Genomic DNA, 26,930 nt, shown 5'->3' on the forward strand with positions numbered 1-26,930 from the left:
GCTACCAACATCTTCAAACACATCTGGGAGAACATCTTCCACCCTCACCGACCTCACCCTAACGTTATCCAACACATTCAGAACATAGAACACTGGAACACTGCACACACACAAGAAACAACACCAGACAGCCACATACATCTAGTCTCTCTTACCTCCTCCCAAGAACTCGACACTCCTTTCACCAACACAGACATTAAAACTCTCCTCAGACACCTTCCTCCCAAGGCTCCTGGCGCCTCTGGCCTAAACCATTTTATCCTAAAACACCTTCCTGACTCTATCATTTCTGCCTACACAAACCTCCTCAATGCCTCCCTTGCCTCTGGATACTTCCCTTCCCTCTTCAAAGCTGCTACTGCTATCCTCCTTCCTAAACCCAAAAAAGACCACTCTGATCCTAGAAACTATCGCCCTATCAGCCTCCTCGAAACTTTAGGAAATCTCTTTGAAAAACTCATCAACCATCGCCTTCGCAGATACCTGGAACACAACTCTCTACTTTCTGATGGTCAGTTTGGCTTCAGAACACACAGATCCACACAAGAAGCCATTAACATCATTCTCAACTACATCCACTTAAACACAGAACAAAGAAACAGAACAGCCCTGGTTGCAAAAGACGTTGAAAAAGCTTTTGACACTGTCTGGCACCAAGGGCTCAAGTACAAACTCTGCACTAACTTTAACCTGCCTCTCACTACTCGTAAACTCCTCTGTAACTTCCTAGACGGCCGTACCATGAGAATCAAATTCCAAGGCTGTTACTCTGACTACTTCACACTAAATGCTGGAGTACCCCAGGGATCTGTCCTCTCCCCTACCCTCTACATTTTATACACTAACGACATTCCAACACCTGTATACCAAAACTCCATCACACTAGCCTATGCAGACGACATTACACAACTTATCACTCATGCCAATATAGATACACTCACACACAAAACACAAAATGAGGTCGACAGGATAGCCATCTGGGAACAAAAATGGAGGATCAAAACCAATGCAGCTAAATCCAGCATTACATATTTTAACTACAGAAAACGTGATCCTCCATTACCTGTCGAGCTCAGAACAGCTGACACCCGCACTTACATCCCCATGACACAATCTGTCACTGTCCTTGGCGTTAATCTTGACTACCTTCTATGCTTACACGGACACATTCACTCGAGGCATGCAATAGCTAGTAAGGCCCTTGCGGGCCTCTACAAGCTGAAACATGCCTCTCAACGCACCAAACTACACCTCTACAAATCCCTTATACGTCCTCTGATAACTTACTCTCCTCTAGCCCTCTCTCTTGCAGCAAAAACAAACTTACTTAAACTGCAGCGAGTCCAGAACAAGGAGCTGCACTGGGTGCTTGATGTCAGATGGGAGGACTTCGCCACATGCGAGTCTCTACATGCCCAGTTAGACATCCCTGCGCTGAATCTGTACTGAAAGACGCTCAGTGACAGACAGATTGACAAACTTGTGACACGACATGACTATTGGACCTCTCTCCTTGACGAAGACATTCGCAGACCCACAAACCAACACAACCTTTTCTACTCCTTGCATGATCCTGCTCCTAACCCTATTTACAAATAACCTTGGATTCTCCGAGAGGTACCTTCTATGACAGGTACCATTCTCTGATCCACGTTCGCCTTACCCTTTGGGTTAAGACATGGCTCAGTTCTACACTCCTCTCTAGCTCTAAACGTCGCATGTCCCTTGCTTCCCGCTCACCCCACCGGAGTCCCAACAGAAGAGCCTGAATTTCTCTTCTCAATATCTGTCCCACGATCGCCTCGCTGCTGGGTTAAGCCCTGGCTCTATTTCTACGACTAAGAACACTCCTCTCCAGCACTATTCTTCGTCTGTCCCGTCTTCCCCGCTCATCCCATTTGGGATCTTACCTGAACTTTCGTTCGTTCGTTCGTTACTTCAACCCCATATTGTTTCAGACAACGGAACAATGCTCTTCTCCAGACTGAGGGACTGACCACTTCAAAACTTTAAGGGTGATGGACTGATTACATCGTCTTCAAGTATCTTCTGCTTCTATCAACCTTTCTGTACTCGACTGAAGAAGCCTACTGTGTAGGCGAAACGTTTCGAAATAAAGATACCTAACTGTTGCATATGTGTCTTACCTAACAATCTGTCGGTATTTTTACCATTTTAATGTTCAAAACCTCCTTTACCCTCTCCCTCCAACCTTTCCTAGGATGACCCGTATCCCGCCTTCCTTCTATTTTATTTTACCCTCTCTAAATGTTCGAATCAACTCAACATCCCTTTCTCAGCCCTCTGTATAATACTATTAGAAATCACGCACTGACTTCTAATCTCCCATGTGACAGATTCCCTGGATAATATTCACACAACACATTGTTCTCAGACACAACCTCTCATCTGCCTCCAGCCTTCTTGTTGCAACATTCACTTCTCATACTTCACTCACATTTGAGAGTTTTGGTAACACTATATTCTCATACATTGCCCTCTTTGTTGCAATGGATAACGTTTCCTGTCTCCACAGATTCCTTAGTGCACCACTCACCTTTTTCCCCTAGTCAGTTCTATGATTCACCTCACCTTTCCATTCCTTTTTGATGTTCAATCTTTCATTACCTAATTTTTTTGTTATCCTTATGACCTTGCTGTTTCCTATGTTCACTTATAATTTCTTTCATTTAGATACCCTCCCATATTCGTCCATCAATCTCTGCAATTTCTCTTCAGAATCTCCCAAAAGCACACTGTCATCAGCAAAAAACAGTGACATTTCTCACTTTGTTAGATTTTTTTTTAATCCCATACCTCTTCCTAACACCCGAGCATTCGCCTGTCTTACAACCTTATCTATAAATATATTGCACAACCATGATGTGAAAGTTGACACATGTTCAACATCTTGATATCTTTATTGTAGACGTTTCGCCATCAAGTGGCTTTATCAATACAGATTCTAGGACATAATTAGAAGACAGTAGAACTATATACAAAAGATGAAGTAATCAGTCCCTCAGCCTTGGAGTTGGTGTTCACAGCATCGTGGTGGAGGAGAATCTGGAGCAAAGGCAAGAAGACTGGCGGTTATATAGGAGTCAGTGGATAGGGATGTGTAGCAGACGAGGGCATAGTCACTGGTAGGCGGGATTCCCCAGTGGAAGTAGGCCCTTCCCAAAGAGATGGGCTAGTTGATGGCGAAACGTCTGCAATAAAGATATCCAGATGTTGCACATATGTCTTAACTTTCATATTGTTGGTATTTTATACCTTTCTTGCACAACTTGTCAGACGCTGCAACATCATGGAATCTTGGTTCAGAGGACATCTACAAGACCTTCTTCACGGCTGCTGCAACTAACCCATCTCTTTGGGTAGGACCTACTTCCACTGGGGATTCCCGCCTACCAGTGAAGGGATATAAGGATGAGACTATACTTCGCGGCCACCTCAACAACACCTGACTTTTTATGATGATGATGGTAGGTAATAAAGGTTCCGTGAAACACTCCTTACATATACCCAAAAAATTAATTTGTCTAATGTATCTTCAACTGTTCCCAAATTTTATTAATTATAAGTGAATCGAATTTGTATTACCAAGCAGCAACATTTATATTATTTTCAAAACTATTTTTTATGAGACATGATTCTACTATATTCCTCTCGACCATGGACTTACGAGATACAAATTTCGTAAGAAGAACATAAGAAAGAAGGAACACTGCAACAGGCCTACTGACCCATGCGGATCAGGTCCATGTCCCCTCCCCGGATTAGCCCAATGACCCACCCAGTCTGGTCACCTCCACTTAAGGAAGGAGCACGGCACCAGACCTAATAGCACAAGCTAGACAGGTCAAACTCACACCGACCCACACCCACTCTTGTATTTATCCAACCTATTTTTAAAACTACACAACGTTTCAGCCTCTATAACTGTACTCGGGAGTTTGTTCCACTCATCCACAACTCTATTACTAAACCAGTGCTTTCCTATATCCTTTCTGAATCTGATTTTTTCCAACTTGAAATCATTGCTGCGAGTCCTGTCTTGGCTGGAAATTTTCAGCACGCTATTTACATCCCCTTTATTTATTCCTGTTTTCCATTTAAACACCTCGATCATATCCCTCTAATTCTACACCTTTCGAGAGAGTGCAGATTCAGGGCCTCAGTCTATCCTCATAGGGAAGATTTCTGATACATAGGATCAACTTTGTCATCCTCCTCTGTACGTTTTCCAGAACATTTATATCCATTTTGTAATACGGTGACCAGAACTGAGCAGCATAGTCTAAATGAGGCCTAACCAAGGATATATAGAGTTGAAGAATAACCTGAGGACTTCTATAATTTATACTTCTAGATATGAAGCCAAGAATTCTGTTAGCTTTATTGCAAACACTGATGCACTGTTGTCTTGGTTTTAGATTACTGCTAACCAGAACTCCTAAATCCTTTTCGCAATCAGTAGTATTAAGATCTACATTATTTAGTTTATATGTGGCATGGTTATTTTCCTGTCCAACATTTAGAACTTTGCATTTGTCTATATTAAACTGCATCTGCCACTTCTCCGACCATTGCATCAGTCTATTCAAATCATCGTGGAGTGCTCTAGCGTCCTCAATAGAATGAATTGGACGGCCTATTTTGGTGTCATCAGCAAATTTGCTTATGTCGCTATTTATTCCCTCATCTATGTCATTTATGTAAATTGTGAACAACAACGAGCCCAACACTGGCCCCTGCAGAACCCCGCTTGTGACGTGCCCCCATTCTGATTTCCCCCCATTTATGCAAACTCTCTGCTGCCTGTTTGTCAGCTATGCCTCTACCCAGGAAAATATTTCTCCTCCTATTCCGTATGCCTTAAGTTTCCTCAATAGCCTCTGATGTGGAACTCTATCGAAAGCTTTACTGAAGTCCATATACACACTATCATATTCATTACCATGATCTACCTCCTCAAACACCTTAGTGAAAAAAGTTAGTAAATTCGTAAGATAGGAACGCACTTTGTAAAACCGTGTTGAGATTCATTAATCAATCTATGCCTATCAAGATGGCTACGAATTGCTTCGGCAATTGTTGATTCCATAAATTTTCCCACTATGGAGGTAAGGCTTATTGGTCTATAGTTCGAAGCTAAGGAACTGTCACCTGCCTTGTAAATAGGTATTACGTTTGCCATTTTCCACTTATCAGGCACTATGCCAGTTTGCAGTGATAAGTTAAAAAGATTAGCCAAAGGTATGCTAAGTTCCTCTTTACATTCTTTTAACACCCTTGCAGACAGTTCATCAGGGCCTGGGGATTTGCTAGGTTTTAGTTTCTCTATTTGTCTGAGGACCATGTCACTAGTTACCACAATCGTGCATAGTTTATTATCATCCTGTTCTACATAATTTATTATTTCTGGAATATCGCTAGTATTTTCCTGGGTAAAAACTGAGAGGAAGTAGGCATTGAGAATTTCACACATATCCTTATCACTGTCAGTGATCTGACCAGAGTTACTCTTAAGTGGGCCAATCTTGTCCCTAATCTTCTGTATACCCGGTAGAACCCTTTTGGATTAGTTTTTGAATCCCTTGCGACCTTAGCCTCATAATCCCTTATTGCTTTTCTTATTCCTATCTTTATTTGTCTCTTTAATTGAATATATGGATTTCTTAACTGCCCATCCCCTCTTTTGATATGCCTATATATGCCTCTCTTTTGGCCAATGAGATGTTCTAGTCTATTGTTCATCCATTTGGGATCATTTTTGTTAGATCTAATTTCCCTACTTGGAACAAAAGTTGTCTGGGCAGCTAGAACTATGCTATGAAAAACGTCATATTGGCAACCAAGATCACCTACCTGAGCCATAGTCAGGACATCCCAATTTAGCCCACCCAGGTAATTTTTCAGTCCCATGAAGTCGGCCAAGCGAAAATCTGGGACAGAGATTTGATTGCAGTTATCTGGATAATTCCATGATATATTGAAACTAAGTGATTTGTGATCACTTTCCAAAAGCTTATCATTAACCTCAAGATTATTAATTACTGAATCTTTGTTGGCAAGAATCAAGTCAAGCAGATTGTTTCCTCTAGTTGGTTCTGTCACAACCTGTTCTAAAAAGCAATCCTGAACCATATCAAGAAAGTCACTAGACTCAAGATTTCCTGTCATATTGTTCCAATCAATTTGTCTAAAGTTAAAATCTCCCATTATCACAACATTTTCATATCTTATACCTTATGAATTTCGTCCCATAACAGCTTACTGCACTCCCTATCACTCCCTATAAACAGAGCATTAGGGCCTTGTCCACTTGTAATGCTATGTTGACGAGGTTTTAAACTTAAAGACTTTTAACAGTGTCACCGTAATAAATTTTAACACATATTTTAGAAGGAATCTTGGGGAAATTTTTTATCAAAAGTCTTTTTTTTTTACTGTATCAAGATGTTTAAGCACAACTTTGATATTAAAATTCTTAAGCAGAGAAGGAATATCAACCAAGTTTTCATGGTAAGGGAGAACCAACATATTTTTATTTGAAAATAGTTTAGTGAACCGACAAGTTGATAAATTAGACACATGTGCAACACTTGGGTGTCTTTATTGAGAAAAAGTTTCGCGAGAATTTATCTATCCTGCCGAAGGCTCCTAGAAGATTTATTATACAAGTAGTATTAAAAATTCACGGACTGTTAGAAGCATTCTGATAAAGAATGCACCCAACAACGTGTTGGTTGCAACGGTTGTTGTGAAAATTTGTCTGGACTGCTTCCAAGTGAGTCGCCTACCCTGGCAAGCTCTGTTGACACCAAGCTCTGAGGTCGGTACCTCAGCCTCACAAGTGGCTTATAGGACAGATTTTCATAAATGATTGATGTTGCAAGAAATCTCGCCTGCATGCACGTTTAAAGGACTAACTTACTTGGTGTTGCAGCATATATCCTGATCTTCAACCTCCCTAAGCTTAGCCCCTTTGGACTTCCCCTCAGAAACCACGTACAACTGGGAGCCTTAATTTCTGCAATATTCAATCGATATTAGTGACCTGCCTGCACCTCAGAAATTCCTGTATCCAAGAGGGTGTGTATCCCCTAGTATAACTGTGTAGAAATGGACACTAGCTTCTAGGTAGACAAGAGACAAAATCATGTACTGGTCATGAACTGCCGGCTGCACAAAGGCCACAGCTCAACTCACTTGCAATTTTCCCCAGACACTGGCCAGAAATCCTAAGAAAAAGTGGAGGTTTTATCTTACTGTATGGGCCTGACAGAGGAGATTATCTATGGTACATCGAGGTGCCTCTACCAGATTTCCCCAGGTCTCATGTGTGAAGACAAGTGGGGGGCGCCGTCTGCTGATCACGGCACGTGTTGCTCAGACGGTGTCTAGTCTAAGAAGAGAGATCTGGCGTCTTTGAGACCCACACCTCGTCAATCAAACTTGGGCTGCCAGTTCTCCATAGCTAACTTAACCTAGTGTTTGCCTACATTTGGCCTATTACTACCTATGTTAAGGTCTTAGGTCTACATTATTATTATCTACAGTTGCCCCAATAATCCTAATATTAGTGTACTAACAGTATAAACTACCTACTTCTTCCCTGAAGGGTAAATCTATAAATTAAGTAGTATCTTCCATCCACCTACGCCAATCCGGGAGAGTATGATTTTGTTTTTGGGTGTGTGTAAGGGCCCTCGAACAGTGTGTTTTTCCCCGTTGGGACTTCTCGGACCAAATAAGTTCCAACATCCTCCCTCCGGCGAAGGTAGGCGCTAAGTCTAAATCAAGTTCACCTTCCGCGAGCCCCCACGGCGGACCCTGGACACGAGTGCCTCTGGCCACTCTCGTCGAGCAGACTCTGATCTAACTTCAACCGTCCAGTTTCCCCTGCGTGGACCTCTGGGGGTGTAAACTTGTTGGTTGTGGTGGTCTTAGCACCCTTTCCTTTAACTTTAACATCTTTTGTATGTCTAGCCTTGACTGAGTGGCTCCGTACTTTCCCACTCAGTGGCCCACATGCCCTGGTAGCCTTTCTTCCCACTGATACGAGGTTCCCTGGATTTAATGGCAATCTATCTCCCTCTTTACGTACCCTGTAAAAGTGTTTTCCCAAGGTGGCCGAGTGTTCGTCACTCCCTACCCGGTTCAGCTTCCCTGGTGGTTCATCGTGTATACTGGTACTCATTATCACTACTCCCCCAGCTATCATGGGGACAGCTTCTTCTCTATCTGGTGTGGCAGGGAATTCATGTGGAATCCTGCCGCCTATTATGTATCCTACTGGGGATCTGTATAAACCAATTCCTTTCCTAAACGTCCGTCGTGTAGACAGGAAGTCATCTATCTGATTGGCTCCCACCAAGATACATACATTTCTGACTGCGTCAGTGGTAATTCCCTGGTCTGCTAGCTTCACGTGAAGGTCTTTCAATCACTTAGCTGCTGCAGCAAGACCTCTCATTGTAATTGCCCTGGGTAACGTCTCTACCACCAAGGCTGTAATGTCTCTGCGATATCCACCTAATTTGACCCTGACATCCACCACATCATAAGATTTGGGTGGGGCCTGACTTACAGCCCCTCCCAACCTCATACTAACTTTCCTTGTGGCCTTCAACTTTAATTTAGCAACCAACTTCTTTGTTATTAAGGATACTTGTGCTCCTGCACCAAAGAATAATCGGGTTGTTTCAGACCTGTGCCCATTCACAACCTTTGCCATGACTGTAGGAAGGGCAGCACCTCCGTGATTCTCACTAGGATTGGAGACTTCACTCCCACTAATCACGCTGGCTACCATTTCAGGCTCAGACTCACTTTCTATCTCTACCTGAGAGATATCCCTACTAGCCTGGGGCTCCCTTAAATTATTGGGACATAGTGCAGTATGGTGCTTACCTTTGCAACAGACTCGACACTCACTGAGCTGGGTGCCACAGTCTCTCGCAAAGTGTTCCCCACAACATTTGAAGCAGAGTCTCAACTCCCTTAGTCTCTGTTGCCTACTGCTCAGTGTTATATACTCCGAGCAACTTGTGCTAGCATGTTCGCCTTCGCAGAACACGCATATTCTGGCGTGAGTGCCTCTGAGGTTCTGCTTAGAGGTTCTTACCTTAGAAACTTCTTTACCATAGTACACTCCAACATTAGTCGTAGGAGCTTTAGACTGATCTCTCGAGATCTTTGAGTAACTGCCTGGGTTTTTATGTGGTGATGGTGGTGACTCTTCTCTCACACCTATACTCAAATGAGAAACGAGATCTCCCAACCCCACAACAATTTGTTGTATCGTGAACCTATTCGTCCGATATTTTAAGTGTAACTCATGCACTGTAGTGCCAGCCAGTTTCCTCTGAATCACCTGACTGATGAACCATTCTGACTTACCCCAATCATGTAAATCTTTAAGACTATTTGTCAAACTCATAACTTCGATTCGGAACTTCTCTAGGCTCTGACGGTCATGGTGACAAGCCTCTAGATCCAACAACCGATAAAGTATAGCAATCTTTATCTCCTCAGTGTTGCCAAACATGTCCTTTAATTGGTCTTTGGCATGTTGGTAATTAGTGTCAGTGGTTTGGTAATGACGGACCAAGTCCAAGGCTTTACCCTTGAACTGTGAACGTAAATACTGTAATTTGACGGCATCTGGCAAATCGTCTCTGTCATCTATCTGGGCTTTAAACTGATCCCAGAAAGCAATGTACTCTGTTAAGGTTCCGTAGAACGTTGGTAAATTCAACAGGGGCAATCTGGGCAAAACATTAACAGGCGTGCTGTTGTTCGTGTTCCTTGAAACATTTGCTGCCCCTGCTGTACCGGCCTTCAAAGTCTTTATTAACTGCCTGCAGAGTCTCATCTCTGCTTTACACTCTGCCCTTCGTTCGTCATAGTCCTTCCGTGCTACCTCGACTGTATAGTCAGACTCACCTGTAGTATAGGCCTCTGTCTCATAAAGGATAAATGATCTCTCAAAGGCCTCCAGCCTTTGCTGCAAAGGTTTCAGGCAACTCTCTAGTTCCTCCCAGTCTACATCCTGATCTTGCCTGGCCATACGACACTCCTCACATGCTTTACTCAGGCATCCCTTATAGGCTCCCATAGACCGTTTTATAGGCTCCCATAGACCGCTTTAATTGACTTAGAGCTGGGACAGCTAGTATTTCATCTTCACCTACCATAGTTGCGGTTTAGTTAAGATCAGGGTACTAATTTGTACTTCAATTAGCCCACCCCACAGCACGAATGGTATTAGGCAAGAATAAACGAGTCTCAAGGCTTCTCAACAAGCTTAACAACTCCCTTTATTAAATTGACTCTACTCTGAATCAAAAATGTACACTGTTAGCTCTCAAATCCCAATCGAAATGTGTATCGATGTGAAAGCTTAACCCAACAATTTCCTGTACAATGTCAGCAAATAATTACAGGACTTAACCTAGTCTGTGGTACAATTCACAAATCCCACATTAAAATGAGTCAAAGACAATGAAAATCACACAATAAAAATGCAGTATACAAATTAAAATCACTTGGTTCTCACAAATAAATTCAACAATTCAACTTGTGAAACAGTAAATGAATAATGTACGTAACCAGCTTGGCCTAACTGTGCCCAACTTACTCAGCGTGGATGGTTGGATAAGGTAAATCCTAACCTAACTAGTGTGTTATAGCTTAAACCTGGCTTTAGAACTCCCTGTAAATAATAACTAAGTTAAATCTGTCCTAGCTACTATAACTGTTGTAAATATTGCACAAGCCTAGCCTAACTGTGGCTACCTTGCAAATCCACTGTAAGTAATTAACACACAAGTCTCCTACTCTGGATTACTTGTAATCACTGTAAATAATTAAATTCACAAGCTTCTCTAGCCTACCTGACCTGCCTGTAAATTACTGCAAATAACAACTTCTGTGTATAGTCAGCTTGGCCTAGCCTCTGTGTAACTCTGGGCCTAGGTGTACTAACTTAACCTAACTCTTAAACTGGTTCCTAACTGTGGCCTAGCTATGTTAATTTTAACCTAGCTATTCCACCCGGTTCGAATGACCAATTGTGAAAATTTGTCTGGACTGCCTCCAAGTGAGTCGCCTACCCTGGCAAGCTCTGTTGACACCAAGCTCTGAGGTCAGTACCTCAGCCTCACAAGTGGCTTATAGGACAGATTTTCATAAATGACTGATGTTGCCAGAAATCTCGCCTGCATGCATATTTAAAGGACTAACTTACTTGGTGTTGCAGCATATATCCTGATCTTCAACCTCCCTAAGCTTAGCCCCTTTGGACTTCCCCTCAGAAACCACGTGCAACTGGGAGCCGTAATTTCTGCAATATTCAATCGATATTAGTGACCTGCCTGCACCTCAGAAATTCCTGTATCCAAGAGGGTGTGTATCCCCTAGTATAACTATGCAGAAACAGACACTAGCTTCTAGGTAGACAAGAGACAAAATCACATACTGATCATGAACTGCCAGCTGCACAAAGGCCACAGCTCAACTCACTTGCAATTTTCCCCAGACACTGGCCAGAAATCCTAAGAAAAAGTGGAGGTTTTATCTTACTGTATGGGCCTGACGGAGGAGGTTATCAACGGTACATCGAGGTGTCTCTACCAGATTTCCCCAGGTCTCATGTGTGAAGACACGTGGGGGGCGCCGTCTGCTGATCACGGCACATGTTGCTCAGACAGTGTCTAGTCTAAGAAGAGAAATCTGGCGTCTTCGAGACCCGCGCCTCGTCATTCAAACTTGGGCTGCCAGTTCTCCCTAGCTAACTTAACCTAGTGTTTGCCTACATTTGGCCTATTACTACCTATATTAAGGTCTTAGGTCTACATTATTATTATCTACAGTTGCCTCAATAATCCTAATATTAGTGTAATAACAGTATAAACTACCTACTTCTTCCCTGAAGGGTAAATCTATAAATTAAGTAGTACCTTCCATCGACCTACACCAATCCGGGAGAGTATGTTTTTGTTTTTGGGTGGGTGTATGGGCCCTCGAACAGTGTGTTTTTCTCTGTTGAGACTTCTCGGACCGAATAAGTTCCAACAGTTGTAGTCTCTCCTATTTGGGACAAACTGGAAAGTCATTGGAGGTGAGAATGTCCCAGCACCGTTATTTGATACATATAGCACAGGAGTCGAACGTGATTTTCAACCATATTAGAGATTGTAATAATCCAGCAAATTGGATGGAAGAGTCATCTTCCATTGTCCCTCCTGGCTAGAAAGGAATATTGCAGAATTGGCAATTATTAAGCATGAGTCATTATACAATATCAGTGATGGGTTGTTTAAATTAGATGCATTTTTAGTTGAGGCAATAGTACACAGTTTAAAATTGGGCTCTTATACAAATGCATCAGACTGTCTTAAATGTTGGGTCACACCGAGGAATTAGGGCTTATATTTTTGTTTTCCTGCAGTTTCTGAAGGTTGAACCAGAGTGCCTCAGAATTATGTGGGATATCTTTGACCAGCTTTCCTGTTATTACAGATGTTTCCTCCTTTTAATGAGTTCATTTTAATGAGCCACGTTTCCTTTACATAACTTTTTCAAGTCTCCCCTGTATATAGTACCGTTTTCCTTCTTTTGGGACACATTGTCCTAGGTGGGGAGGATATAAGTGCCAGTGATTTCTATATAACTGCCAATATATTTATATATTTATAGTTATAGATATCATAGCAGAATATGACCAAATTTTTTATTATTGCCACGATAATTTCGATTCGTTTGTGGGATTTTTCTAATACTATCATATTCATCTCTCTGGCTATGGTACTGTTGGTACCTGATCACTTCCGGAACCCTCTCCTTTCTCCGTCTCTACACTACAGTAAAAGACAGTCCTCTAGGAACGTTATTTGCTGGACATCCGCCTCTTTTCTGCAATTTTGCAAGCTCCTGATGATGTGTTGATTGCAACGCGAAAGGCCTAGACCTATCATTCTACTCCCCCCATATATATTATATATGTTATTGTGACCACGAACAAGTGGTATTGATCAATAACAACACTACACTAGCCAAGGACTCGAACCCATTCTGCTTTGGCCTGCCTCATGGTGGGCGAAAACGCATCACACCCTAATCCACTGGACCATACGATCCTTAAGAGTAGGGCATCCAGCGGAACTGGATGTGGTACTCCCTACCCAAGGATACATGATGGTGTGGATGACTCTAGGCTAATTTCGTTCTAGTCCCTGTTTGGTGTACTAGTTCAACGAGCAGTATTTTATATTATTGTGACCACGAACGAGTGGTATTGACCAATGACAACACTACACTAGCCAAGGACTCGAACTCATGCATATGTATAATGCATATATATACATACATACATATATATATATATATATATATATATATATATATATATATATATATATATATATATATATATATATATATATATATATATATATATATATATATAAATATATATATATATATATATATATATATATATATATATATATATATATATATATAAATATATATATATATATATATATATATATATATATATATATATATATATATATATATGTGTGTGTGTGTGTGTGTGTGTGTGTGTGTGTGTGTGTGTGTGTGTGTGTGTATATATATGTCGTGCCGAATATGTAAAACTGGTCAATTAGCAAGAACTCATTTAAAATTAAGTCCTTTCTAAAAAAAAATTCTTATACGTTTAAAGATATATATTTTTCATTAATGATAATGTAAAAAATTTTAATTTTGCACCAAAAGAAACTTAGAAAACTTACCTAACCTTATTTTAACAAGAACAATTTATTTTAGCCTAACCTAACTAAATATATAACCTAATATAACCTAACTAAACACAGTGAAATATATTTTTTTCGTTAGGTTCAGAATGATTTTGGCGAAATTATTGCATACACAAATTTTCACTTGTCCTATATGGCAAGATGAACGTTGCTATTTAAGCCAAGATCGCAAGTTCTCCCTATTCGGCACGACATATATATATATATATATATATATATATATATATATATATATATATATATATATATATATATATATATATATATATATATATATATATATATATACATATATATATATTATATGTATATATATATATATATATATACATATATATATATATATATATATATATATATATATATATATATATATATATATATATATATATATATATATATATATATATATATATATATATATATATATATATATATATATATATATATATATATATATATATGTCGTGCCGAATAGGGAGAACATAAGAACGAAGGAACACTGCAGAAGGCCTACTGGCCCATGCGAGGCAGGTCCAAGTCTCCTACCGGCTTAAGCCAATGCACCCAACCTAGTCAGGTCAGGTCACATTGACTTAAGGGAGGAACACGGCAACCGACCTGGTAGCACAAGCTATCAGGTCCAACTCACACCCACCCACATCCACTCATGTATTTATCCAACCTATTTTTAAAACTACACAACGTTCTGGCCTCTATAACTGTACTTGGGAGTTTGTTCCACTCATCCACAACTCTATTACCAAACCAGTACTTTCCTATATCCTTCCTGAATATGAATTTTTCCAACTTGAAACCATTGCTGCGAGTCCTGTCTAGGCTAGATATTTTCAGCACACTATTTACATCCCCTTTATTTATTCCTGTCTTCCATTTATACACCTCAATCATATCCCCCCTAATTCTACGTCTTTCTAGAGAGTGCAGATTCAGGGCCCTTAGTCTATCCTCATAGGGAAGGTTTCTGATACATGGGATCAACTTTGTCATCCTCCTTTGTACATTTTCCAGAGCATTTATATCCATTCTGTAATACGGTGACCAAAACTGTGCAGCATAATCTAAATGAGGCCTAACCAAGGATGTATAGAGTTGAAGAACAACCTGAGGACTCCTATTATTTATGCTTCTTGATATGAAGCCAAGGATTCTATTAGCTTTATTGCGAACACTTATGCACTGTTGTCTTGGTTTCAGATTACTGCTAACCAGAACTCCTAAATCTTTTTCGCAATCCGTAATATTAAGATCTACATTATTTAGTTTATATGTGGCATGGTTATTGTCCTGTCCAACATTTAGAACTTTGCATTTGTCTATATTAAACTGCATCTGCCACTTCTCCGACCACTGCATCAGTCTATTCAAATCTTCCTGGAGTGCTCTAATGTCCTCGTCAGAATGAATTCGACGGCCTATTTTGGTGTCATCGGCAAACTTGCCGATGTCGCTCTTTATGCCCTCATCTATATCGTTTATGTAGACTGTGAACAGCAGGGGGCCCAACACTGACCCCTGTGGAACACCGCTCGTGACGCTTCCCCACTCTGATTTCTCCCCATTTATGCAAACTCTCTGCTGCCTATTTGTCAACCATGCCTCTATCCAGGAAAAAATTTCTCCTCCTATTCCATGTGCCTTAATTTTCCTCAATAGTCTCTGATGTGGGACCCTGTCAAAAGCCTTACTGAAGTCCATATACACAATATCATATTCATTACCATGATCTACCTCCTCAAATACCTTAGTGAAAAAAGTTAATAAATTCGTAAGGCAGGAACGCCCCTTTGTAAAACCATGGTGAGATTCGTTAATTAATTTATGCTTTTCAAGGTGGCTGCGAACTGCCTCGGCAATTATTGATTCCATAAATTTTTCCACTATGGAGGTTAGGCTTATTGGTCTATAGTTCGAAGTTAAGGACCTGTCACCTGCTTTGAAAATAGGTATCACATTTGCCATTTTCCACTTATCTGGCACCATGCCAGTTTGTAGTGATATGTTGAAAAGATTAGCCAAAGGTTTGCTAAGCTCCTGTTTACATTCCTTTAGAACCCTTGCATACAGTTCATCAGGGCCTGGGGATTTGTTAGGTTTTAATTTGTCTATTTGCCTAAGGACCATGTCACTTGTGACCCTAATAGTGCACAGTTTATTATCGTCCTGTTCTACATAATTTATCATTACTGGTATATCGCTGGTATCCTCCTGTGTAAAAACTGAGAGGAAGTATGTGTTAAAAATTCTACACATTTCCTTATCACTGTCAGTGAGCTGACCCGAGGAACTTTTGAGTGGGCCTATCTTGTCCCTGATCTTACTTCTGTATACCTGAAAGAATCCTTTTGGGTTAGTCTTCGATTCTCTTGCAACTTTAACCTCATAATCTCTTTTTGCTTTTCTAATTCCCTTATTTCTCTCTTTAACTGAATATATCGATTTCTTAATTGCCCCTCTCCTCTTTTGATTTGCCTATATATGCCTCTCTTTTGACCAATCAGATATTTTAATCTATTGTTCATCCATTTAGGATCATTTTTGTTTGATCTGATTTCCCTATTTGGAACATAATTTGACTGAGCAGCTAGAACTATGCCCTGGAAAGCATCATATCGGCAACCATCACCACCTACCTGACCCTTAGTCAGGTCATTCCAGTTCAGCCCACCTAAGTAATTTTTCAGTCCTATGAAATCAGCCAAGCGAAAGTCAGGGACGGAGACTTGATTGCCATTATTAGGGGAATTCCATGATATATTAAAACTGAGTGATTTGTGATCACTTTCCCCAAGCTCATCATTAACCTAAAGGATTATTAATTAGTGTTTCCCTACTGGCAAGAACCAAGTCAAGGAGGTTATTTCCCCTAGTTGGCTCTGTCACAAACTGTTTTAAAAACAATCCTGGATCGTATCAAGAAAGTCACTCGCCAAGAAACTTCTTCATCGCTATCCCACATAAGAACATAGAACACTGCAGAAGGTCTACTCACAACTTGTCCAATATCCCCGCCTAGCTACCCCAAGACTCTATAACCCCACCCGGTAGATCATCTGATGCAGCAATCTTCACCTGACCTCAACGTTCTGAACTATAAATACTCCCGTACCTTCCAACCCCAGGTAGATCCGTGTGTGACTTGAAAAAGCCCACTGCGTGGGTGAAACGTTGTCAATAAAGGATCACATTATACTGCATTTGTGTTTATATTTCCATTGTGTCGGTATTTTATACCATTTATTTCCAAAGTCACCTGACTCTAAATTTCCTGTCAAATTGCTCCAGTCAATCTGTCTATAGTTGAAATCTCCCATTACCACAACATTTTCGTATGTAGATGCCTTACGAATTTCGTCCCATAGAAGTTTACTGCACTCCCTATCAAGATTTGGGGCCCTGTAAATCACACCCAAAATTAGTTTTTCTCGGCCCTCGAGAAGCTGTAACCAAACAGATTCAGTGGCTAACGCTTCTACTTTTATATCTTGTCTAACACAACAATTTAAATTGTCTCTGACATACATCGCTACTCCACCACCCTTCCTGTTGACCCTGTCAGTGTGGAATAATTTATAGCCTTGTATGTGACATTCAGAGGGCATCTCTCTATCTTTCAGATTGAGCCAGGTCTCTGTTATAGCAATAATATCTATGTTTCCTGCACTTGCAATTAATCTTAGCTCATCTATCTTATTTCTTACACTCCTGCTATTAGTATAGTAAACCTTAAGGGAGCTAGTCCCTTGCTGTCCTCTGCTGTCCCCCTTTGTTTGCTGACCTGATCTATTGTCTTTATTTATAACTTCATGCTGAATGCCTTTTATACATTTACTGTTTCCAACCCTAGTGTTGCAACCTGCTTGTTTCCCACACACACCCATACCTCTATCTTCTACCAGTTTAAAATCATAGGCATTTCACCAATGGCCTTCTCAATTGAGTTTGCAAGTGCTACCACCCCAGCCCCAGAGAGATGTACCCCATCCCTTGCATACATATCATGCTTGCCATAAAAGTTGTTCTAGTTGTCAATGAATTGGATTGCAAGTTCCTTGCAGTATCTGTCTAGCCAGCAATTTACACCAATTGCCCTAGACAACCATTCATTTCCTACTCCCCTTCTAGGCAAGATGCTACATATGATTGGGACCCCTCCCTTAGACTTAATGAAATCTATAGCTGACCTGTACTTACCTAGCAGCTCTTCTCTCCTACCCTTCCCAATATCATTTCCACCAGCACTGAGACAAATAATGGGCTTGTTCCCATTACCTGACATGATATTATCCAGCCTGTTAACTATGTCCCCAACACCAGCTCCAGGGAAGCACACTCTATCTCTCATCTTGTTATTCCTATTACAAAAAGCACGGTCAATATATCTTACCTGAGAGTCACCAACCACAAGAATGCATTTACCTCTGTTAGCAGGGGCAATAGTACCCTTACCTTCACTGGCCACTGAAGTACATTCATCCTGAAGAACAGAGAAGCGATTTCCTACCTTCAGACCTTCACTCTTAACTTTCCTTATTCTGGTTCTCCTCCCATTACTGGTTACCACTCGCCACTTATAGCAGGTGCTGGACTGCACCTCACTGCTGGTAGCCGTTGCTACCTCCCCACCTACAGCCTCCTCACAGTGAGAGACAGACTGCACCTCACTGCTAGAAGCCTCATTCCCCACAACTCCAGCCACCTCACACTCTCTCCCAGACCCATTGAGGTGGACCTTCAGCCTCCTAATCTCCTCCTGGAGAAGCAAGACCCCCTTCTTCAACTCTCCAACCTCAATTTTTAAAACACTGCAGAAGCAAGTCATACATACATATATATATATATATATATATATATATATATATATATATATATATATATATATATATATATATATATATATATATATATATATATATATAATGCAATAAGATCACAGTAAACAGGTGATTTCAGAATATGCAAAACAACCACTGTGAAAGAATAGTGAAATTCCAAGTGCTTTCGTGACTTCTTACATTATCAAGGAACATATAGTGGTTGTTTTGCATATATATATATATATATATATATATATATATATATATATATATATATATATATATATATATATATATATATATATATATATACATACATACATATTTGTCGTGTTAAATAACCCGAATTAAATTAAATTTTTCTAAAAAAAAATTGCATACTTATACCATTTTTTTTATTAATGATATAAATATTTTTATTTTAGGATTGAAACTAACATAAAAACCAACGTATAATTAATAATAATGGTTATAAATGACCATTATTTTTAAAGGGGTGGACCGGTAAGCCAGCGGAAGGGCTCGGTCAGATGACCAAAGCTCCAAAGGCGGGTCGTCATCTAAGACCCGCGTCAGGAAACACTTGTCCTGTTTCCTGACGAACCTTACCTAACCTAACCATAAAAACCTCACCTAACCTCCAATAAAATAAGGTAATTTTTTTTAGTTAAATTCTGCAATATATATCAATGGTTAATTTAAAATGATTTACTATTGTTGACAATCGGTTAATTTATTGTTTCGTACTGCTCAGATCGGTTTTTTTGCTAATTCATGGCAAAACAAATTTTCATTTGGCTTATTCGGCAAAGTTCACTCATGACAAATTGGCCAAACTGAACAATTTGGCTTATTAACCATGACATTTGCTATGCTAAACCTTTAAAAGCCATCCAATGTCTTGGGATTAGTTGGTAACCAGTTTTATTCTAGTGGTGAATAAAGAGAGTAACATACCTGCCCATCTGCCGCCGTACTCCCGTGGCAGGTCCCTAGTGACCATCTTGGACCAGAGATGTGTCCTGAGTCCTGTACCTACCTCCCAGGCCACACCTAGAGCCACCTTGCACAGGTAGAAGATCCCTAACCACACCAACACCTCCACCTGCCAAGTAGCTTTCATTATCTCATCTATAAGCCATCTGGCAGATCCCTCACAAACTGCCATTGTGATTACTGAGGATCAAGTTGAGGTTCACAACTTAAGTTTATGACACTACTGGAGTATGACAGTCCTGGGTAACTAAGTCAATATTGTAGGCAAGAATCACTGAGTGTAATAAAGTGGGTGAAGGTAGACTCAGATGATGACAGTGACGAGGAGAGGCGAGAGTTATGGTAAGTGAGGCGAGGATGAACCAGTAGCCACCACCAGCCACTATCTGTAAACAAAGTTGCCAACTTACCCACAATATAAACTATGTTGTAATAGTTGTGTGACTTAATTCATGTCTGCGTAAATAATTCATTACGATAGTAACTAAATATAAACATATAATTTACTACAACTGTAATTACAACTATAGGACTGTTAGTATTATCAGCGTAATGTTAACAATTCAAGAGAAAGCTGTGTGTTGTTAAATAACTGTCTTAAGATAGCTTCTGATTTTTAACGCGGAGGGTTAGCACTCCGATAACCCATGAAAGTCAGTGCTTCATCAGAGGACTGACTCTCTTTCATTGGGGTCCTTCAGTCTTATCCCCCAGGATGCGACCCATACCGGTCGATTAACAGAAGGACAGCAGGTGTAAGGAAACATGCCCAAGGTATCCACCCATGCCGTGGATTAAACCACGGACACTCAGTGTGTAAGCTGAGTGTGTGGTTCAGTGTTGGTGGTGAGACAGCGACCAGCAACCCAGACATCCACTGCCGTCGTGTCCTTGTTCATTGCATTATTATTATTATTATTCTTATTCTTATTCTTATTCTTATTATTCTTAGTCTTATTATTATTATTTTTATTGTTATTACTATTATTATTATTATTATTATTATTATTATTATTATTATTATTATTATTATTATTATTATTATTATTATTATCATTATTATTATTATTATTATTATTATTATTATTATTATTATTATTATTATTATTATTATTATTATTATTATTATTATTATTACTGACATGGCGAGAATTAACAATTTCCACAACAGATAAGTATTTTTGTGTCCAACTCATATGGATGGTTGGGGGGGGGATTCTGTCCTTGGACTAAAGTACATGATAACCTTATGTGCTACATTTTTAGGTAATCTACAGCAAAGATCACTATTTCTTACCAAACGCTACAACTCTGAGGCATATCGGAATATTTTGAGACACCCTAGGTCACCGAGAGAATGTCTCCCTTCGACTCCCACTACCCTCATACAACCAGTAATTCTGGTAATAATATTTACATAAATTATGTGGGCTGTATAATGTTACATTGAAAGAAAGAAGGAATTCATGTATTTATGCATCATATGAGAAAATATATGTTACCAACACGCACCAAATTTGTCTGGAGATTGCTTAGTGCAGTTAAGTCACCCACAACTCCTGCCTAGATATCAAGAAACTAACTGGCCAGAAGTACAACATAGCTGTGGGTGTTGACGGCTCCTTATTATCCCCTTTTAACATCTAATTTCCAAGTCCTGCCAAATCGTTGGTTTCTCACATTCTGCAGGACTGTAACTCCAATTCTTCTTGCTCCTATTTCAGAAGCTTAAACCTCCAGAGCAACGGGATAATTCCTTCACATTCCACTATTCCAATATGGCGTCCCTTCCCCACCCGACGCTACTTGTTTTGCTGGTTCCTTTTTTAATCCCCAAATTAAATTTAACCAACAAGAACGTATTTCATTAATTACATGCTAAAATGCGCTATATTTCGGAAAATGCACCATATTTTCCACACTGCAGCAGGGCGGACTTCGTTGCTAAACGACTTAAATTGCTTCTTCCTCTAGGAGATGATTCCAACCAGCTCTAGCTTGAGTGGCTGTTCTTCTAGTAGGCCTTATTACAATTTCATCTTCTTGCATCACTGGTCAGTGTTATCTTCAATATCACTCATGTCACTTTCCCTAAGATTTTCATTTACATTTGATTGAACACCATTTAATTCCAAGGGAATCAATTTATTAGTTGTGTGTAAACTTTCCTGGCCACGACACAACACTTTGACATTCCAGACAACACCTTGTGCATCTGGGTACAATGTCAATACTTTGCCCAGAGGTCACAATGTTTGATGTTGTTCAGTATCAATTAACACAATGTCACCTGGTTGAATGTTCTGTCGATTTACTGCCTCTGTCGCACCATAAAAGTGTTTACGTAGTGTTAGAAGATACTCTTTATGCCACACAGTAGATCAGTGATCAATTACTTTTTTTAACATCTTGAATTTATCACCCAACACCTCCGAATCATTGTAATCTTCATCTCTGTAGACAGGGGCAGCTTCCAATTTCCGTCCACATTTTAGGTGAGGTGTTAATACATCTGCATCAGATGTATCACTCATGTATGAGAGAGGGCGATTATTTATCCGATTCTCTGCCTCCACCAACACTGCACAGAATTCCTCCAAATTAATTCTCTTCCCGTGTAGTACTTTATGGAGATACCTCTTCACTGTGTCTATTAATCTTTCATACAGCCCTCCCTGCCAAGGGGCTCTGGGAATAATAAATTTCCAGGCACACCCTCGCTGGGTTAACAGGGATTGTATATCATTACTCTTATTTAATTCCATCAAGTGTTGAGCCCCCGCTGCAAAATCATCAATCTCAAACAGGATCTCCTAGCTGCAAACTTCCGAATCAGTTGTATAAACTGTTCTGCAGACAAGTCCTGAGCCACTTCTAAATGAACTGCCCTTGTAACAGTACAAATGAACAAGCATATATACACTTTCAGGGGAATACCATCTGAAGTACCTGTTAAAATGTTTGGACCGCTATAGTCCACACCTGTTACATGAAGCTGGCAGCTGTTCCTACTTCCTCCCTGGTGTATTGGAGATAGGTATCAGCCTAGGTAGATGCACACCACCTGTTTGCTGTCTGTCCAGGCTTGAAGTGTGATACCATCTGGACCCTTTTGGCTGCCATCAGATCTGTATAGCTGGAGTGGCTCTCTTACTGTTGGGCATCCAGCTGTTGTGAGGCTCCTCTTGATAATGTTATTAACCTCCTCATGTCTTGTAATCTTTCCCTCGGATTTATGGCATACAAGACCGTGGTACCCGAATCGGTCTGCTGCTTCACTGTCACAAATACACCTATGTTCAGCGAGAATAGGGGCGGCAAGTCGATGGGCAACACCAATTCGGATGGTCTGTGGGTCGAGGCGTGTGCCAAGGCTAGAGTTGGGAACAGCTAACAGAAAGTCGCCTGCGTGAGAGCTCTCACTACCAGGAGGCAGGCTATATCCTTCCCAAAGAGATGGTTGGTCTCATTGTCTTTGGATTATCTAAATCGCTCATCACTTTCTTTGCCTCTTCTCCTGTTGTGTGTACTGATTCCAGAACACATCTACTCACTCTCCCTCTTGGACTCCATGGCAATGTTTCTGATTCCAAAGTAAATATCTCTCTAAATGTTTTGTTTAGCTATTCACAAACTTCCTGATCATACCTAGTGTGCTCTCCTCCTTTCTCCTTCAGCCTTGTTTACTCATCCTTCACAGTTTTCTTTTTTTTTCTTCTGTGGCTGTTTATCAACTGTGACACAAATTAGATTTCCGATGCTATGTCATTTCCAAATTTCTGTTCAGCCTCTCTTCTAATACATGTACATTTGTTTCTGGTTCTATTTTTTGTTTTGCTGTAGTCTTTGGTTACTATTTTTCTTCTATGCTCTTACTCGCTTAGCTTTTTGCCTCCTACCTCATTGTTCCAAGTGCTCTCACTGATCTTTCCTGTTTCTGGGTATTAATTTTCCTTCAGACACCTGGCACTTTCCTCCTACATGCTCCATTATTTCTTTCCGTGTCTTTCTGTTAACCTCCCTTATTTATGAAGTCTTTCATGATCAATAGTTTTGCATTGTCCGTGTGGTATCATCTAGCCAGGTCTACAAACGTGCTCATCGATGCCCTTTTGTCATAATCCCGCATTGGTATCTTCTTTAATGGTAGGTTGCTCTTTAATGGTAGGTTGTTCGTCATTGCTATTACCACCTTGGGTCTCCCAGTTGTAACTGTGTCAATTATGTAGTCACTCGACCTCTATCATATATTCTGCTCACCTAAAAAACTTCACTGTTCCAGATAGCAACTCTACTGTTGTACCTCCTCTGTTCCCTGTGTTCATTCTCAATATCTGATCTCTTTCTTTGAAAACCGCATTTATTATTGCATCCGTGAGCTTGGACTCAGTTATTGCTACAATATCTGGGGATATGTCTACTATTCGCTCTTTCTCCTCTTCACTCTTCTTCTTTTTCTCTTTGCATTTGTATACCACACTTTTCAGTTTCCTTTCAGTTATTCCTCTTCATTTCTCGGGTCCCTGTTCTCCTGGATCTTTCACAAGTATCAAGGAAGACGTAGATATCAGCGAGGGGAGGAGGAGAGTTAGCGTTATGATAGGTGCTGGTTTTGAGGGTGGATTCTGCGCTAGATGTGGGTGATGGAGGGTGAGGAACAAAAGGTTGGCTGGGGTGAGTGATGGCGTTGCTGGTGGAAGTTAGGTATAGTGACGTTTGTGGGGGAGAATAGGGGTATAACTGGAGAGGGTTACTGGGGTCAACGCCACCATGAGGCCTGGTCTGTGACCAGGCCTCATGGTCCAGTGGCTAACGCGACAGTCTGGAGTTTTGAGACTCTCTGATCGCGGGTTCTATCCCCGCCCGTGGTATGGTTTCTCATGGTGAATCAGGGCCTGATCAACCAGGCTGTTGCTGTTGGCCGCACACAACCTGATGTACAAACCACAGCCCGGTTGGTCAGGTACTGACTTTAGGTGCCTGTCCAGCGCCTTCTTGAAGACAGCCAGGAGTCTATTGGTAATCCGCCATATGTATGCTGGAAGGCAGTTGAACAGTCTTGGGCCCCTGACACTTATTGTTGTCTCTTATCGGCTAGTGGTGCTCCTGCTTTTTATTGGGGGTGTCATGTAGGGGGTTACTGAACTGTAAAGATAATTGGGGAGTAAGGGAGTAAAGGGGGGAGTAGGCAGGCAGTAGACAGGAGAGGTGAGTCGAGTGATTAGCAGAGGTAATGTGAGGTCACTGGTGACTACACCATCTCCTCTCATTATCTCTACCACCACACTACTCTCACTCACAATCTCACTACTTTAACTAAATTAATGAATAAGAAAATAAATAACAGGGACAGTTGATATTACTATTCCACTCAAACACGGATTATTATTAATTAAGTCCTTGTATAATAATATATTTGGGAACAGGAGTTTAGATAAATGGGGATGGTACATTTAAGTAGTGAGACAGAGAATACAATCAACTGACGAAACAGAATATAACTTACAATATAGTTCAGATGACAGTTCGCTACAGGAACTAAGTCACACACACTAGCCCTAGGTCCCAAGATCTACACAGCCGAGTACTGCTCCATGAAAGTACTCTGTCCACTGTCTCCAACCAACCTCTGCACACCGGCAGCAGCTCCGCCCGAATCTTCCCTGCTGAGCTGTTCCTTGGGATTATATGGTCCTCAAAGCACCCCCTGAATAGGGTGTGCACCACGTGTTTTGTTGACCTGACGAACAAAGGACCTGAGGCTTAAGCCAAAAGGCATGTCTGACAGCTATTTGACAAGGCAAGGTGTGACCATATAATTGGTTAAATTAGGTCTCTCTTCAGAGACCTTACAATTATAGTTGAACTACATCACATACCCCTTTCTCCCTCAGTTTAAAATATCTGAGAACTAGAACAATTTGCCCTAAGTTATTAAACTATTTTAATCCTAACCCTTAATTCTGTAACAATACAAAGACAAAATTACACATAACATAATATAAAATTATTCAACTACATATATTTCCCTCAGCCATCTGAACTACCACCAGGCAGCATAATCAGTATACCTCACAGTTGACCAGCATAACAGTTGATCTCTGGTACAAAGCCTCCTTACCCATCATTTATCCTTAAAACAAAATATCTGACTCCAGTGCCTTCCCTACATCTACTAGAAATGCACTAGCCACCTGTTGTGTTGTATCTGGTACCATCACTTCCTTCTGACTCTCCACCTGTTGTGTTGTATCTGGTACCATCACTTCCTTCTGACTCTCCACCTGTTGTGTTGTATCTGGTACCATCACTTCCTTCTGACTCTCCACCTGTTGTGTTGTATCTGGTACCATCACTTCCTTCTGACTCTCCACCTGTTGTGTTGTATCTGGTACCATCACTTCCTTCTGACTCTCCACCTGTTGTGTTGTATCTGGTACCATCCCTTCCTTCTGACTCTCCACCTGTTGTGTTGTATCTGGTACCATCCCTTCCTTCTGACTCTCCACCTGTTGTGTTGTATCTGGTACCATCACTTCCTTCTGACTCTCCACCTGTTGTGTTGTATCTGGTACCATAGCTTCCTTCTGACTCTCCAACTGTTGTGTTGTATCTGGTACCATCACTTCCTTCTGACTCTCCACCTGTTGTGTTGTATCTGGTACCATAGCTTCCTTCTGACTCCACCTATTGTGTTGTATCTGGTACCATCGCTTCCCTCTGACTCTCCACCTGTTGTGTTGTATCTGGTACCATCACTTCCTTCTGACTCTCCACCTGTTGTGTTGTATCTGGTACCATCACTTCCTTCTGACTCTCCAACTGTTGTGTTGTATCTGGTACCATCCCTTCCTTCTGACTCTCCAACTGTTGTGTTGTATCTGGTACCATCACTTCCTTCTGACTCTCCACCTGTTGTGTTGTATCTGGCACCATAGCTTCCTTCTGACTCCACCTATTGTGTTGTATCTGGTACCATCGCTTCCCTCTGACTCTCCACCTGTTATGTTGTATCTGGTACCATCACTTCCTTCTGACTCTCCACCTGTTGTGTTGTATCTGGTACCATCACTTCCTTCTGACTCTCCACCTGTTGTGTTGTATCTGGCACCATAGCTTCCTTCTGACTCCACCTATTGTGTTGTATCTGGTACCATCGCTTCCCTCTGACTCTCCACCTGTTGTGTTGTATCTGGTACCATCACTTCCTTCTGACTCTCCACCTGTTGTGTTGTATCTGGTACCATCACTTCCTTCTGAC

The 26,930-nt window shown here is 40.8% G+C and overlaps 1 protein-coding gene across 1 annotated transcript in view; it reads right to left on the reverse strand.

Moving 5' to 3' along the window:
* Positions 1-20,040, reverse strand: part of LOC128701482 (inactive hydroxysteroid dehydrogenase-like protein 1) — a 375,829-nt gene extending 355,789 nt beyond the window's left edge. The window contains exon 1 of the mRNA XM_070101755.1: positions 19,631-20,040. Coding sequence (XP_069957856.1) covers positions 19,631-19,841 — 211 coding nt within the window. The 5' untranslated portion in view covers positions 19,842-20,040. The remainder of the gene's footprint in view (positions 1-19,630) is intronic.
* Between the last annotated feature and the right edge of the window lie 6,890 nt (positions 20,041-26,930).

This window comes from Cherax quadricarinatus, chromosome 78, assembly GCF_038502225.1.
Source record: "Cherax quadricarinatus isolate ZL_2023a chromosome 78, ASM3850222v1, whole genome shotgun sequence".
Taxonomy (NCBI): domain Eukaryota; kingdom Metazoa; phylum Arthropoda; class Malacostraca; order Decapoda; family Parastacidae; genus Cherax; species Cherax quadricarinatus.